Here is a 14,353-nt window from a genome sequence, read left to right on the forward strand (position 1 = left end):
GGAAACGGGGCGAGGAGGAGGGAGGGGGGGGGGAGTGCTCGAGCGGAAGAAAATAAACCCAACGCTGCGCATGTCGATAAGCGTGCCAATAATTTAATTCATTTGGCTACTTATTCATCCGAAGATCGTTCTTGGTTGACTGATGAAATAATTTTGGGAACGCATTGGAATGTCTGTGGCCCAAGGGAGGAAAACGGCTCTCGGAATCAGTCTGCTAGCGCGAGGAAATTTCGAAATGGGCACTCCCACTCCTACTAAAGAGAGCGCCCAGCGGGTAGGCAACCCATCGTGCATCCAAGACGCGTGAGTTGCCTACCGTCCGGGCGCGTCTGCCGGAGCCGTGCGCCGGCCGTGCGGTGGGTCTCGGAGTCTTTTGGTGTCTAGCATGGAAAACATCCCAACACTCATGTTTTCAGTCTTCAGAAATCCCAGTAGCAAAGCTTGGGTCCTGCACCTCGACGTGGTGCTAAATTAGGTAAATTCCACAAGACGCCGCGTGTTGTCGCAAGGGACCCGAGCAAGGAGCCATTCTCCGTTTCTTCCCTCGGACTCCCCTCGGTTCGAGGCGGCGATTTCGGCAGAAAGATTGGGGATGGAGGAGCTAGCTGGCTAGGTCAGCGGTTCCCAACCTTGGGGTCGCGACCCCAAATGGGGTCGCGAAAAAATTTCGAGGGGTCGCGGCGAGGTGGCTGGGGTCGCCTGGGGTCGCGGTGTTTTCCCGGCTGGCCCACACGCCGAGCACTGGCTGCTTAAATGCCGCAAAGTTGATCAAAACGGTCACAAATGTCTGTAAAAGATCGTGTTTTGGGCCGACTTTAAGCATCCACTGCGTCTGATCCGAGGCGGTAAATCGTCCTCCCTCAACGGGCAATTGGTCTTTGGACCTTCCTTTTGCATGCCTTTGTTACGGAGTGTGATTATCTGCCTTAGTTTGGAAGCAGTACTGCCGCAAAGTTGGTCTAAACGGTCACAAATGTCTGTAAAAAAATCGTGTTTTGGGCCGACTTTAAGCATCCACTGCGTCTGATCCGAGGCGGTAAATCGTCCTACGTCAACGGGCAATTGGTCTTTAGACCTTACCTTAGCATGCCTTTGTTACGGAGTGCGATTATGTGCCTTAGTTTGGGAACAGTTTTGCCGCAAAGTTGATCAAAACGGTCACAAATGTCTGAAAAATCGTGTTTTGATCAACTTTGTGGCAAAACTGCTCCCAAACTAAGGCAGATAATCGCACTCCGTAACAAAGGCATGCAAAAGGAAGGTCCAAAGACCAATTGCCCGTTGAGGGAGGACGATTTACCGCCTCGGATCAGACGCAGTAGATGCTTAAAGTCGGCCCAAAACACGATTTTTTAAGACATTGGTGACCGTTTTGATCAACTTTGCGGCAATACTGCTCCCAAACTAAGGCAGATAATCGCACTCCATAACAAAGGCATGCTAAAGGAGGGGTCGCGTGGGGTCGCGAAATTTTTCCTGGGGGTCGCGGAAAGTTTTGGCTACAAATTTGGGGTCGCGAACCGCAAAAGGTTGGGAACCGCTGGGCTAGGTGAAGCTGGGGTTGAGGGAAGGTAAGGGGAAGTGAGGCGATAGGTGTGAGGCGCGGGGAAGGGGTGGAGGGGGAGGGTTGAAAGAAGGTAGTCCAAGGAGAGGGGGAAGGGGGCGGAGGCGGAGGCGGGAAGGGCACAGGGAGCGAGAGGGAGAGGGGCAGTAGAGAAGGCTGTGCAGATTATCCTTGCAAAGCATACGTGGCCGCACGATTTTCTTTAATGTTTGCCAAAGGAAAGGGGGCCTGAGTCGAATATTTCGAGCAGAACAAGGCAGCTTACACTTATACGCAAAGTAAGTCGAGAAAGAGAGAAAAGACAGTCTGTTCGCGCTCCGCTCACGGGATGTGGAGGACTGCCCTGATCCACTTTTGTGAAGTAGGCCAACTATTGGTTGAAAGGTTTCCTTCGGTTTGCTCGTGAAATAACCGAGCCCGGCAAATGTCTTTTGAAAGACCGCGCGCCCAATTTTTTTAACGTCATCTCGTCGGGCAGTGGCGCAAAATGCAAACGTCAGTCGTTTCCGTCGAGTTCCGTTTCGTCAACCGGCGACTGCGACGGGGGTTGTAGCCCGCTCTCTGTTTCCGTTGTTATTTATTTATCTTCGGAACAAGATGACTGAAAATTTCTTCACGGGCCTTTTCTTGATGGATCCCGTTTTTTGTTGAACGCTATCAGATATTTTTCTGTGGGAGGCATAAAAAGTATATAGTCTCAGGTAAGGAGTTGAAGGTTCTGGAATGGAAATGGTACAACTTGGTCAATAGCTTGTTTCCTGTTATATTTATTATTAATTATCAAGTACTTACCATCAGATAAATCTCCCACTCTTTCTGAATTTTCCTTGTACAGTTCTTTTGTGAATTGGTCTATTTTCGGAGGTCTGAACTATAACCTCTATGCAACCTAACAAAAGTAGCTGTCATTGTGGCTGCTTATTCTGCTTCATGGCATGACATTACTGATAATGTTCAGTTTGCCTGTACAAAAGTACATTCTTCATTACCTCCCTCTTAAATTGGTCCAATCTTACTTGTGCCTTCTCTGGTCTTGTTTCCTAATTCTATGGTTCAACAGGTTTTGAGGCTCATACATTCTTCTACTGGTTCTCGTTACAATTCTGTTTATTTTCTATGTTGGAGACGAAAAATGAATCGTGTATGCCTTGTGTGTTGGTGGAGGCGATAAAATTGCATTGATTAGTCTTTTATCATATTAACGCGTTGTCCAAGAAAATCTCTTTTGGTTTTGTACCTTGTCTGCCAACATTCAGTAGCGGATACTTGATTATAAATGGGAAAGAAAAAATAATATTTTCTTGTATTTCGGTATTTTTCTGCATGATGGTGGGTGGCTCTTATTAGTAATTTGTTTGCAGGATGACACTCGTCAGAAATATTCGACTCAGACAAAGGCCTGGTATGTTTAGACTCTTCTGTCTCTATTTTATATGGTACAAACAACTAGGCGCCCTTTTTAAAGTAGCAATCACTCTAAATTTCCAACTCAATTACTTCCTGCTATGTGTAGATGAACTGGCTGTAGGCTGTGAATTTATTCTTTTATGACAGGCGCTATGTTCCTCTTTCAAACTAGGACACTCATCAAAGCTTCATTTGTATCTTAATTTTTGAAATTTTTCTTTCCTTCCGTACTGTGTCCCTTCCTATTCATGATCTTTTTCTTGTGTAAATTTTGTAAAAAGTTAGACTCAATGATTACATATTTACGCTTCTATGTGAATACATTTTTTTCTGACAATGTTCTTCTTTCAATACGCTTTGCCAATTCCAACAATTATTTGTTCTAGATACTCTGGCAACCATGCCTGCCCCTGTTATGGTGCAGTCTGCCCCAGCTCAACCATCTGGCTTTGAGTCAGGAACAGGCAAGTTTCTGAAGCAATTCTCAATTTTGTGAATTGCAGTTATGATCTTTTTAGTCAATGTAATATTTACAAATAATTTTTTGATTTCCAACAGAAATCAAATCCATTGATGTCATTGAGCATGATGAAAATGGTGGAGCTGAGGCAACCATCAATAACTTATTGGCAAACAATAAAGAAAAGACACCGATGTGTCTGGTGAATGAACTGGCTCGGTACAACAAGGTACGATACACAGTGTTTTTCTTCTGGTAAGCTGGATTTTAAATATCAACAGAATTTTTCATTAGTCATTAAATGTGATTACAGATTCCACACCAATACCGGTTAACAAATGAACAAGGTCCAGCACATCGAAAGCAATTTACAGTAACACTGAAACTTGGTGAAGAAGAGTACACAGCAGAAGGAGCAAGTATTAAAAAGGCCCAGCATCAAGCTGCCAGCATTGCACTCTCCAAAACAAACTACAAACATCCCCCTTCCAAGCCTCGCACAAACATTCGTCTTGGAAAGAGTATGTAGAGAAGCACTTACTTCTTTAATAGTGCTGTGTTTCCGTTCTTACCTTGAATTTTTTTTTGTGTAGACAATATAACTCCCACAGTGGAGCTGAATGCCTGGGCCATGAAGCGAGGGGAGCTAGCCACTTATCAAATGATACCCAATGCAGTTCCTCAAATGGCTCATGGACACATGGGCCCTCCATGTCCACCAATGGGGCCAGGTGTCGGGCACATGCCTAACTACATGACGCCAGTAGGACCTCCACCTCCTCCATACAACAACTACTTCAGGCCAGCATATCCAGGCCAGGTACAAATCCCAAACCAAGACAAGTGGCACTTTTGTTCAATGAACAAATTTGTGGGATGATTTGTTCTGATTGGCCAAATTGTTGAATTAATTTTAATTTCAGGTGAGGCCCTCAAATCCGTGTGGAGAAATGGCTGCTTGGGGACATCCTCGGCCTCCCATGAATATGTACAGGCCACATCTGTCTAAATATGATCAGCAGGTAGGACAGGTGTGTCTTCACTGCAATATCTTCTGGACCTGTACTTTGTTTTCAGTGTAGTGCTTACTGTCTTGGTCTGTATCCTTCAGCGCTACTATGCGAAACCTTCAATATACCCAGGCGGGCATCCAACCTTCACTGTCATGGTTCGAGTAGGAGTTAGAGAATTTGTTGGGGAAGGAGCCACGGCCCAGTTAGCAAGACATGCAGCAGCTGCAAAGGCATTGAATGAAATTCGTCAGCTTCCTTTGCCTGATGAGAAGACTCCAGCTGTCTCTGAAAATGGTAATTTATCTTCACCCTGTACCGTAGGATTTTTCTTAGCATTTGCTTATTCTCAACCTCCTGTTTTCTTAGGCTCTTCTTCAAACAAGGAAGAATCGAACTCAGAAATTAAGTCACCTATTTCACTAGTGCATGAAGTTGCCTTACGGCGTAATCTTACGGTTAAATTTGAAGTAATTAGAGTCACTGGCCCACCACATATGCGGTCTTTTCACACTGTGTGTACAGTAGGCGAGTTCTCAACTGAGGGAATTGGTAATGGAAAAAAGGTGAGAATTGTAGAATGTATTTCTTTCTTTTTCCACTGTGCAGTACTCTTGTGGAAACATAAAATGAGATGTGTGTTTTTTTTTGTTGTTTTTGTAGCTGTCTAAAAAGAGAGCATCTGAGAAAATGCTGGAGGAATTGAAAAAGCTTCCACCTGAGTCACCTTGTGTTGTCTCTGCAGCTGCAACTGCTAATGCCAAAATTAAGCGAAAGCCAACACAGAAGAAAAAGTCAAGGAATCTTATTAAGGTATAAATACTTCTGGACCATGGAGTCAAAGGAGTAGAAGCATGCATCTAAATTAAATTAATACTATTGCCTTTCTCCATTTAAAAAAAATAATTGTCGTTTTTGTGTAGGAACCTAAGCCAGCATCCCCAGTGGAGAGCCCAACTCATGTTGCTGCTACTGCAGCACCTGAGAAAGAAGACATGAATCCAATCTCACGTTTGATTCAGATACAGCAAGCTAAAAAGGAACAGGAGCCTCTTTATACCCTGGAAGAGGAGAAAGGTGCCCCTCGACGTAGAGAATTTGTTATGTCTGTAAGTATAATAGTCCAAAATTTTTGTCATGAGGGGTAGTCTGTGAGACATGTACTTGGGCGCTTATCTGATTGCAACTTTTTCTCAGGTGAAAGTTGGAGAGCTTGTCTGTAAAGGCACAGGGCCAAATAAGAAGCTAGCCAAGCGAGCTGCTGCAGACGCAATGCTACTCGAACTAGGATACAGCAGGCCCCCACCTGGAACTACTTTAGGAACAACTAAGCCTTCCAATGGGAAGGAGTTACGAAAGGTATGTGCACCCCACTATCACCCCACAGTCACACACAAGATGAATTGCTTCACCAAACTACTCTGAACCTATGTTTACTACAGCCAATGGATACACCACCAGTTGGAGGGACTGCTGGCAGACAACTTGTCCCTGGTCTCTTACTTGTGCCTGATGCTAGTTACAGCCCCCCTATCAAGGGCACAGGTTTGTTAAACCTTCTTTCTGTGTGTGTTGTTCTACTTCCCTTTCATGGTAAAACAAGTCCCTTCCTTTTGTTGAACAGTTATTTCTCCAGCTACTTCATCTATTGCTAAAGAATTACTTCAGACTGGTAAAAATAGTGCTGATCCTCAGTCATCACAGAGCACTGCTGTTGTTAGTCCCAAGGATCAGCTTTTATACCTAGCCCAATTATTGCAGTTTAAAGTTCAATTCTCAGACTTTCCTAAGGTAAGAAAAGTTCACTTCATCAACTTAAAAGAAATTTGAAAACAGCTGTTTGAAATTTTATCTTCTTTCAGGGCAATCACAGTGAATATCTTAGCTTGGTCACTCTGTCCACTTGTCCCCCTCATGTTTGCCATGGTGCAGGACATACTGTTGAGGCATCTCATGACCAGGTACACCCCAAATTTCAAATGTGCATTACTTTGGTCCACTGCTCTCTTAAAATACAGCATTTCTTCTTTGTTTTTTTTCTAAGGCTGCATATACAGCATTACAAATGCTCGCCGAAATGGGACTAGATATGTTTTCAAACAAGAAAGAGGCAACTCCTAGTAACAATTCGTCTTCAAGTGGGACAGAGGGGTAAGCCCAATGTAAAATTCGAGTTTACTGGAAAGAGGTAACATTTTTAAATTAATTCTATTGTCTTCCAGATCTGCCCCTTCATCTTAAGACTTCAGTGCTGTGAAAATTCAAGTGGCAAAAGAAAAATTAACAAGGAAAATGAAGCTGAATAGTTGTAAATAACTTGAAGAAACTGTGAATATTCTAAATGTATTTTCACAAAATGTCCTAGATGCAGGTCGCGGCCACCCTGCATCTGGGTCTTATTTTTGTGAAGTACTTTTTTCATACATATTTTTATTGTATTTCTGAATGCCTTACTCAAGAGTTAAGCATAAAAATCTTATCTCCTGTGTTGCTTCACAAGCCAGAAGTGAAGGAATTCCCTTTCATAATTTTGTTTAGGAGTGGGATAAAGACATTTTATCTGATTATTTTTGACATTGGATGTGCTCTTTTGCTGCCCACATATGCTTCAGTTTTGGGAGCTGCTGAACTTATTATGACTATATTTTTATTCCTTAATGACTTAAGACTTAATAACTAAGATTTTAAAATGTTCATTGTAAAGTGTATGATTCTATTGCAATGCATAATTCTGTATTTTAAAAAGAAGTTGACCTCTGGTTTTAACGTTGACTTATAGCTTTTGAAAATGCTTATTCTATATGTGATTTTATTGATTTATTGTAAGTAGCGTGTCTCTTGGAGATATGAAGATGAACTTTATTTATTCAGATTGAGTCTCAAGTTTGGCAGCAACAAAGGTGTGGTTTACTTGTACGGTATGAATGTAATGTGGGTGTCCCATTTTTCATACATGTACTGTGTGTTCAGTGTTGTTTGGCACTGCCAAAGTGATATAACTTTGTTATTTTTGACAGAACAATTGATATGATCAATGACTATTCAGTGGGAGTCAGCATTTTGTCAACCAAAGAATTTGATGCCTTACATTTTGTATTGTATCAACTATGTCTATGTATTGTTTTTTTTTTTTCTTCGAATTCCTAATCAAGGGAACGAAAGATCAGAAAGTATCGTTATTTGTGCTAAGTCTTTATTTCTAATTTCTTTGAGTAAACAAAACTTATCTCACGAGCTTCCCATAGATGCTATGATTAGTTTTGATGTGTCTATTTTGTCCTCTGTTTTATGGATTGCTTTTCTGGTTTAACTGTCCTATTTTTTGTAGCGTTATTCATTCCTAAGTGCCTAGATCTGTTAAACCTTGTATTGTACTATGTGTACAGAAATTTGAGTCTTAGAAAAGTGTTACTTTAAAAGGGGGAAAAAAAAAGAAACTGCACTCACTTTTAACATTTTTATTTCTTTGTGAAGTAAGATTATAATCTCTGATAATTTATTGGCTGTTTGAATGAAATGGGTTTTTATTCTATTTATACTTACTATGAAAGTAAGATTTGACCACAACTGTTTTCTTTTGTTTTGTCCTACCAAATAATGTATTGTGATGGTTTTGTTTTAACACAACCCTCCCCACGTTAAGTGATGGATTGAATATGGCAACTTTCATGTTGGAATGAACGTCTAAGCAAAGTATGTGTAATTTTGGGACATGGAGGTGTCATATCCTTTCCCATGCCTCACTATTGAATGTTGCATCTATTTTCATGTGATTTCTCCATTTATGGCCATCAACAGTCTTTTTTTCTTCCACAATAAATTATAAGATAGCATCTCATTGTGATTAGGTTTATCTAGTTCCAGCTAGCCAGTCAAACTGGTTTCTCTGGCAGTCAATTTTTTTTCCTTATTTTTACAAATAAAACTGTTTAAACTTTACTAGGTTGTCTTTATTTAGAACCAGTCACTGTGATTGAGCTGATGCATTCAAGCTGTCATGGCTTATGGACAATCGTTTCTGAGCCCCAGGAGAAGTACTGGATTCTTGCCAGTTTCCCTTCAGTGCCCTCACTTTTGTAGAACTTTCAGCAATGCTGTGCAGAAAATACAAATCAGCAACAGAGCATAGGCGCAACATGGAACAATTTCTGTTGCGATCCTTGTCTGCACCTTTGTTTCAGGGCTGCCACTTCAGCCTCTAGCACACGATTCTGCATTTCAAATTGGGATTCCCTCCACTTTTTACTCTGCGTCACCTGTCGTTGTATTCCCTGAAGCTCCTCCATCAAGGCCTGTAGCTGAGCCTGCTCAGCCTTCGTCAAATTGATGACACATTACACAACTGGAGACCTCGTGTCGTTGGGCCCGCACCCACAAGACTGATCCGCTTGGCAGTGTAGGCCACTGACGCGCACCCACCTGCATCTGCCTGCTCTGGAGATTGAGCCAATGCTCCATTTCGGCCGTTATCTCCTCGGCCGAGCGAACGTCACTGCCAAGGCGTCCCTCGGCTTCCACAATCTTCGTGCGGAGTTCACAGTTCCCGGTTAGCGCCGAAAGGAACGAAAGGACTCTGGGAATCAGTCGGCAGTCTTACCTCGTGCCAGTAATCCGCGCGGCGGTTTGCCCGCGGCCCCCACTCCTCGTCCTCTTCGTCCACGACGGCGGCCTGCATGGGCGTCCCCGCGCCCGAGGTTCTGGCCGTCCTGGCCACCGTCTGCTCGGCGGCGAGGCGAGCCGACCACTCGGCCAGCTCCTCGGCCACCACGGCGTGCAGCAGGGCGCCCCCGTCCAGGGTGTGCGGGCACAGCCTGGTCAGCAGCAGCCACAGCGGCGCCTACGACAGGGCCTTCCCTGTATCCGGGAGTCGCTGAAGCCCGAAACGCGTCTCGAGTTTTGGCCGCCGGCGCCGGTCTTCCGGCCCGCTGTGCGTCCACTGTTCGGAGCGGTATTTCGAGCTCACGTCCTGGGCCAGGTCCTCCAGCTGAGCCACAATGTCACGTTCGCATTTCGGGTCGACGGCGGCCTCCCTCCTGGGGCTGCCCGTTGCCCTGCGCAAGCCGCGACGATTAGTACTGCTGCATGCCGCTGGATGTCTCACCCGGGCGGTGAGGGTGCGCGAGAGAGGCGGTGACTAAGTTTTCGGCGTGGGGTACCCGTCGTGCTGGGGCCGTCCGCGCCCCGCCGTGCTGCGCAGGGCGAGGCTGGTGTCGAGGCTGTAGTCCTTGTGTCCAGCCGGGGCCGTGCCCGCCCTGGAGCCCCTGGATCTCTGCGAGTTGGACGACACGAGATCGATTGGTGAGGCGACCTGTCGTCGCGGTCCCCCGCGGGTCCCATCGGACCTCGCCTAGCTACGCCGCTACGCCCAGTAGCACCGCAGCCAATGGGGCCTGTGGGAAGCGCACCTGGTCCAAGCTGTCGTCGGCGAAGGACCCGAAGGGCAAGCTGAGGGAGTCCGCGACGGCGCCCGACCCGAACTGCAACGGAAGGGCTCCACCATGCTGCAGACTTCTTTCGAGAGTGGCTTTCGTCGCTCTGTCTCTCGCTCTCATGGGTGCGAGAGAGACGCACTCTCTGCCCGCCACTCACAAGCACTTCCTTGAGGTCGGGCAGCGCGTCCTCGGGGGGTGGCTGCGAGAAGGGGAAGCGCAGCTGCGCCCTCTCCAGCTGGTAGGCGAGGTAGCGCGCGTAGTCCAGGCCCCTCTGCACGTCCTGGTCGTTCCCCGCGCCCGCCGCCACCAGCCGCTGCACCCAGCTCTGCAGCAACCCCTGGCCTGGAACGCATCACAGAGTGCCAGAAGACCGGCGCAGTCGGCCAGAACTCAGTCCCGCGTGGGTACGAGAGAGACAGAGAGACTCTCCGGAATCACTCGGTAGACCAAACTCCAGGTCTTCACCTTCCAGGCCGATGAGGGGCGAGTACTTGTAGATGTCGTGCATGGCCTTCTGGAACTCGTCGAGTGACGACATCTCGCGTCGCTGCGTCCTTCCTCTAGTTGGCGATCGTCTCTATTTCCTCGCGTAACTTTCGCGCCAAACGCAACAATGCGAAAGAGGCCGGGTGGCTTGGGTCGCCTCCACCGGTGTTGCGCTTGCGCCCCAACTTGGCCAACTTGACCCGCGAAACATTGGCCAGGGTTTTCTGCAGTGGCTCTGTGCCATCAGCCGAGCGGCGGGCTGCCACCGGGCTTCTCCGCAACCAATCGGCCTCGTCGCACAGTGGGCTAGGAGACCAGTGGAGGCGGCCAAAATTCTAGACGCGTTTCGAGCTGCAGAGTCACTGGCTCGAGTTTTGGCAGCCTCCAGCCTCCACTGGCTGGCCCACTGTGCGTCGTTTAGGCCCGCCCCCCTGTTTACACTTCACACGGCCAGAGACGGAGACCGAGTAATCGACTAGTGTCATCTGGATCTAGCGGCAGTGGCTTTCTGCTTGTGGCTTTCGTCGTGTCGCTCGCGGGTGCTCGCGGGCACCTATTGGGAAAGGGGAAGGGGACGACCCGCTGCCGGCCAAGCATATTCCGAACAGCGTTGCGCCGTCTGTCTTTGTCTTGCCGAACGCCTCGTGTGGTGTGTGCGAGAGAGACAGAGCGACCAAAGCACTGTTCGGATTCAGCCTGATGTGCGGTCGCGGTCTCGTGGACACAAGGCGAACCCGTTTCTCGAAATGTGTGCCGTTTGTTTGTATGGTGATTCTGCAAAACTGAGTTAATGCCGTGCGATCATTCAACAGGGAATGACCATCCATCCCCTTGTAAGAACTCCATCTTGCTTCATGGCTGTTGGAACAAATAACTCATGGACATAAATTTGTACAATATTTTAATGGTGAATTAACAGTTATGAACAAAAGACAAAAGGATTGTTAACCGGTATTTAATCTATGTATCTATCATCAGGGCGTCTACTTTGTTTATCAAAAGATCTCATCCTTTTCTTCTTCAAACGTTCTCTATTTGCAGCTTCCTGCCTGAAAAAAAACGAAGCATTTTACATTTATGTGGAAGTAAAAACAAATAAATAAATAAACAATAAACACATAAATGATAAAACTTACTGTTTTAATTGTAGTATTTTGTCTTCTTCACTCAGTTCTACGACCTCTGGTCCTTCAGATTTCCAAATAATGTCCCTAAGCTTCTCCATACAGTTAGCTATGTTTAATTGCTTTGATCTTGTTCTGTCTGAAGTGACAAACAAGTAGCCGTCGGATGTAATACGTGACTGAAACTGCAAAAAGAGATCATCATGATATCATCAAAAACAGATGATCTACTAAAATACAATACTTGCACTAAGATTGAAAAGCAGGATAAAACTTACTTGGCTCTTGATCTTTTCTCTCAATTCAGGCTCGAGCCATTCTGCATCATCAATTCGGAAGCGGACATCGACTTTGGAACTAACTTTGTTGGCATGTTGCCCTCCTGGTCCACTGCTTCTTGATGCAGTGATCTTCAGTTTTTCTGTTAGTATGAGAAAATTATACTAATTATGAATCTGATCGCACAACTTGTAGTTATTCATTGCAACTAAAATTTAGTTACCTATTGGTATGAAACCACTAAATCGCTGTCCTTCCTTTGGAGGAATCTGTGAAAATATTGATAGTTTAGAAGTGGCATGTACAAAATTTTCCAGGATACAGGCACTTTTAAGAGGAATTAATTAAAAAAGAACATCACGATATTATTACCTGTGAAACGGACGGTGTTTTTATAGCAAGATTGCTTGTTGGATACAAACTTTTGAGAGAGATCGAACTCTCAAAAGACATGCAACGGTAGACATTCAAACATTTTCCAGAGTGCCAAAGTTGGTTCTGTAAGAAGCGGAAACACCGCAAACTAGTGTTCATTTTGGAAAATAAAATTCAACGCAATCTCGCCTGAAAATTCAGCAGTACATGTCTCTAGCAGACGCTGCGATACATAACCTAAAATAGGCCGCCGCCTTCTCCAACACAAACGGCAGCAGCACGTGCCAACACAACCGACACAACACTCCACGAGCCAAGAAGTGGCAATCGAACTATCAAACGAAGAAAAACTCTGAACAAAGACATAAAAAGTCAATGGCTAGAACAATGCTTATCTGCAGAAAGCCTAGGAGAGATGTCTAACCGCGGAAAAAGACGGACGGAATAGTTTATTCAGTTCATCATGTTTCCCAGCCTGGCATGCAGGGCGCGCATTGACCGCTCTGTTCAACGGTGAGCACCGAGCGCGCCCGTGCGGGACGCCCAACGGGTGCAACAGAGACAGAGCGACGGAAGGACCGGCGCCGGCGGCCGAAACTCTAGACGCGTTTTGAGCTCCAGAGTAACAGGGCTCCAACCGAACGTGTGACCCACCAATGGGTACCTTGTTCGGAGAGCAATCCATTGGTGGGGGTCACACGTTCGTTTGGAGCCTCTGGAGCTCGAAACGCGTCCGGTATTTTAGCCGCCTCCACCAGCCACCGGTCTTCTGGCACACTTTACAGCGGCGCGGCCGTGGCCGCCCGGAGCCCTTCTTGGCCCTACACACGTGGAACCCTATCCCGGGCCGTCCTGGGGCCGAGCTGGGGCCGTCCTGGTTCCTGGCGACGTTGTCGGGATGTCGCCGCCCCGCAACGCGTCGCTCTTGAGTAACGTCGCGACCGATCGTGGCAATAAGGCGTGGCTGGCGTGGGGTCGTGTCGGGTCGGGGTGTGGCGCGGCACGGCACGGCACGGTCGCCCAGTCTGCTCCTGCTTTGCTGCTTTCTCCTGCTCATGTCAGCCCGATGCTGTCGACCGTGCCCGCCTGCTATACTGACATCACCGCGCGTGCGTGCGTGTGTGTGTGTGTGTTTGAGTGTGTGCGCATGTGTGCGTGCGTGTGTGTGTTTTTATCCTGGCCGCTTCGCTCGGCCCCTCCGGCCCATTATTTGACGCCTGATTGCATTCGCGCCTTGCATCGGCTCAGGCAGGGCGTCTCGAGGCGTCTCTGTCTCTCCCGGTGCGTCTCATGGCGTCGCATGGCGTCTCTCTCATGGCGTCGCATGGCGTCTCTCTCATGGCGTCGCCCTGCGTCCCATTAGGAGCAGCGCGCGTCGTTAAATAACTTAACCTCATTGTCGATTGTGTGTGTGTTGTGCGCTACTCTCGCGCGCCACCTGTTGCGTCCGCGCGCTTGTATGTGTGTGCGTGTGTGTATGTGTGTCTGTCTGTCTGTGTGTGCGTAGTGCGGCGGAAGCGATAACTCGCCGGCCCCTTTCCCTACCGCCGCGTAGCCATGGCGTGGCCGCGTGCTTGCAATTAACTAGGGCGCGAACCGTTTGCTCGATTTGTGGATTCTCCAGTCTGCGGCTCCGGCGGCTGGAGTCGGTCTGGCGGCGGACTCTACCCGGCGGCTGCTCCCCCAGCGTGGCTCCAGCAGACTGGGGGTCGTTTTCGTCGGCCTGTCTCTCTCGCACCCACACTGGACGCCCCATGAGGGCGAGAGGGACAAAGCGACGAAAACGAGTCTCGGAATCGGTCTGCAGCCAGACCGACGCGGCCCGGGTCCCTGGTGGACCCTGCCACCTTCCTTACGTAACGTGTTTACACGGGTTCGGTGCGCCCGGTCCGGGCCCCGCGCCCCGCCAGCCTCGCCGGCGGGTACCCAGTACTGGCAGTGCGTCGCGGTGCGTCGCGGATCCAGGGGCGGCCTAGGGGGGGGGGGCAAAGTAGCTCTTTTTGCCTACCTTTCAGGCGGCTCCAGGGGCTGATGTGGGAGGGGGCAAAAACCCCATTGCCCCCCCCCCTTATCCACGCCTGCTGGTCGAACACGTCGTCTCCGTTTGTCTCCGCCTCTCGGTTTGGCAGCCTCGCAGCCATTAGCCACTTAGCGCCTCGGTAATGGCATTCGAACGCAATCTCGGGGCTGTGGCTCCAACCGCGCTTTCTGTCTCT

The 14,353-nt window shown here is 47.8% G+C and overlaps 3 protein-coding genes across 7 annotated transcripts; 1 reads left to right on the plus strand and 2 right to left on the minus strand.

Annotated features, from left to right (window-relative positions):
* Positions 1 to 1,690: 1,690 nt before the first annotated feature.
* LOC117646109 (double-stranded RNA-binding protein Staufen homolog 2) lies at positions 1,691 to 8,380 on the plus strand. 5 transcript variants are annotated; one of them, XM_034386820.1, is made up of 17 exons: positions 1,691 to 1,842; positions 2,926 to 2,966; positions 3,358 to 3,435; positions 3,530 to 3,660; positions 3,745 to 3,952; positions 4,025 to 4,251; positions 4,355 to 4,462; positions 4,543 to 4,738; positions 4,811 to 5,007; positions 5,105 to 5,254; positions 5,365 to 5,550; positions 5,639 to 5,800; positions 5,884 to 5,986; positions 6,066 to 6,232; positions 6,304 to 6,402; positions 6,486 to 6,592; positions 6,664 to 8,380. In XM_034386820.1, the coding sequence occupies exons 2-17, from the start codon at positions 2,927 to 2,929 to the stop codon at positions 6,680 to 6,682; spliced, it is 2,178 nt and encodes a 725-aa protein (XP_034242711.1). In that variant the 5' UTR covers positions 1,691 to 1,842; position 2,926; the 3' UTR covers positions 6,683 to 8,380. The 5 variants fall into 5 exon arrangements, with proteins under 5 accessions (XP_034242711.1, XP_034242712.1, XP_034242714.1 ...); XM_034386821.1 differs by having other exon boundaries at positions 4,355 to 4,453; positions 6,664 to 6,804; XM_034386819.1 differs by lacking the exon at positions 1,691 to 1,842 and adding an exon at positions 1,873 to 2,265 and having other exon boundaries at positions 6,664 to 6,804.
* Positions 8,381 to 8,384: 4 nt separating this feature from the next.
* LOC117646250 lies at positions 8,385 to 10,495 on the minus strand. The gene is made up of 9 exons (XM_034387085.1): positions 10,339 to 10,495; positions 10,031 to 10,215; positions 9,847 to 9,918; positions 9,598 to 9,710; positions 9,405 to 9,492; positions 9,039 to 9,278; positions 8,861 to 8,962; positions 8,612 to 8,754; positions 8,385 to 8,535 (listed from the first exon to the last, which is right to left on the minus strand). Exons 1-9 carry the CDS (start codon positions 10,409 to 10,411, stop codon positions 8,406 to 8,408), a joined length of 1,146 nt encoding a protein of 381 aa, XP_034242976.1. The 5' UTR covers positions 10,412 to 10,495; the 3' UTR covers positions 8,385 to 8,405.
* An 800-nt stretch (positions 10,496 to 11,295) lies between these two features.
* Positions 11,296 to 12,395, minus strand: LOC117645918 (peptidyl-tRNA hydrolase ICT1, mitochondrial). Its single transcript, XM_034386470.1, has 5 exons — positions 12,135 to 12,395; positions 11,986 to 12,031; positions 11,762 to 11,904; positions 11,496 to 11,668; positions 11,296 to 11,408 (listed from the first exon to the last, which is right to left on the minus strand). The coding sequence occupies exons 1-5, from the start codon at positions 12,294 to 12,296 to the stop codon at positions 11,315 to 11,317; spliced, it is 618 nt and encodes a 205-aa protein (XP_034242361.1). The 5' UTR covers positions 12,297 to 12,395; the 3' UTR covers positions 11,296 to 11,314.
* Between the last annotated feature and the right edge of the window lie 1,958 nt (positions 12,396 to 14,353).

This window comes from Thrips palmi, unplaced genomic scaffold (assembly GCF_012932325.1).
Source record: "Thrips palmi isolate BJ-2018 unplaced genomic scaffold, TpBJ-2018v1 HiC_scaffold_19, whole genome shotgun sequence".
Classification (NCBI taxonomy): domain Eukaryota; kingdom Metazoa; phylum Arthropoda; class Insecta; order Thysanoptera; family Thripidae; genus Thrips; species Thrips palmi.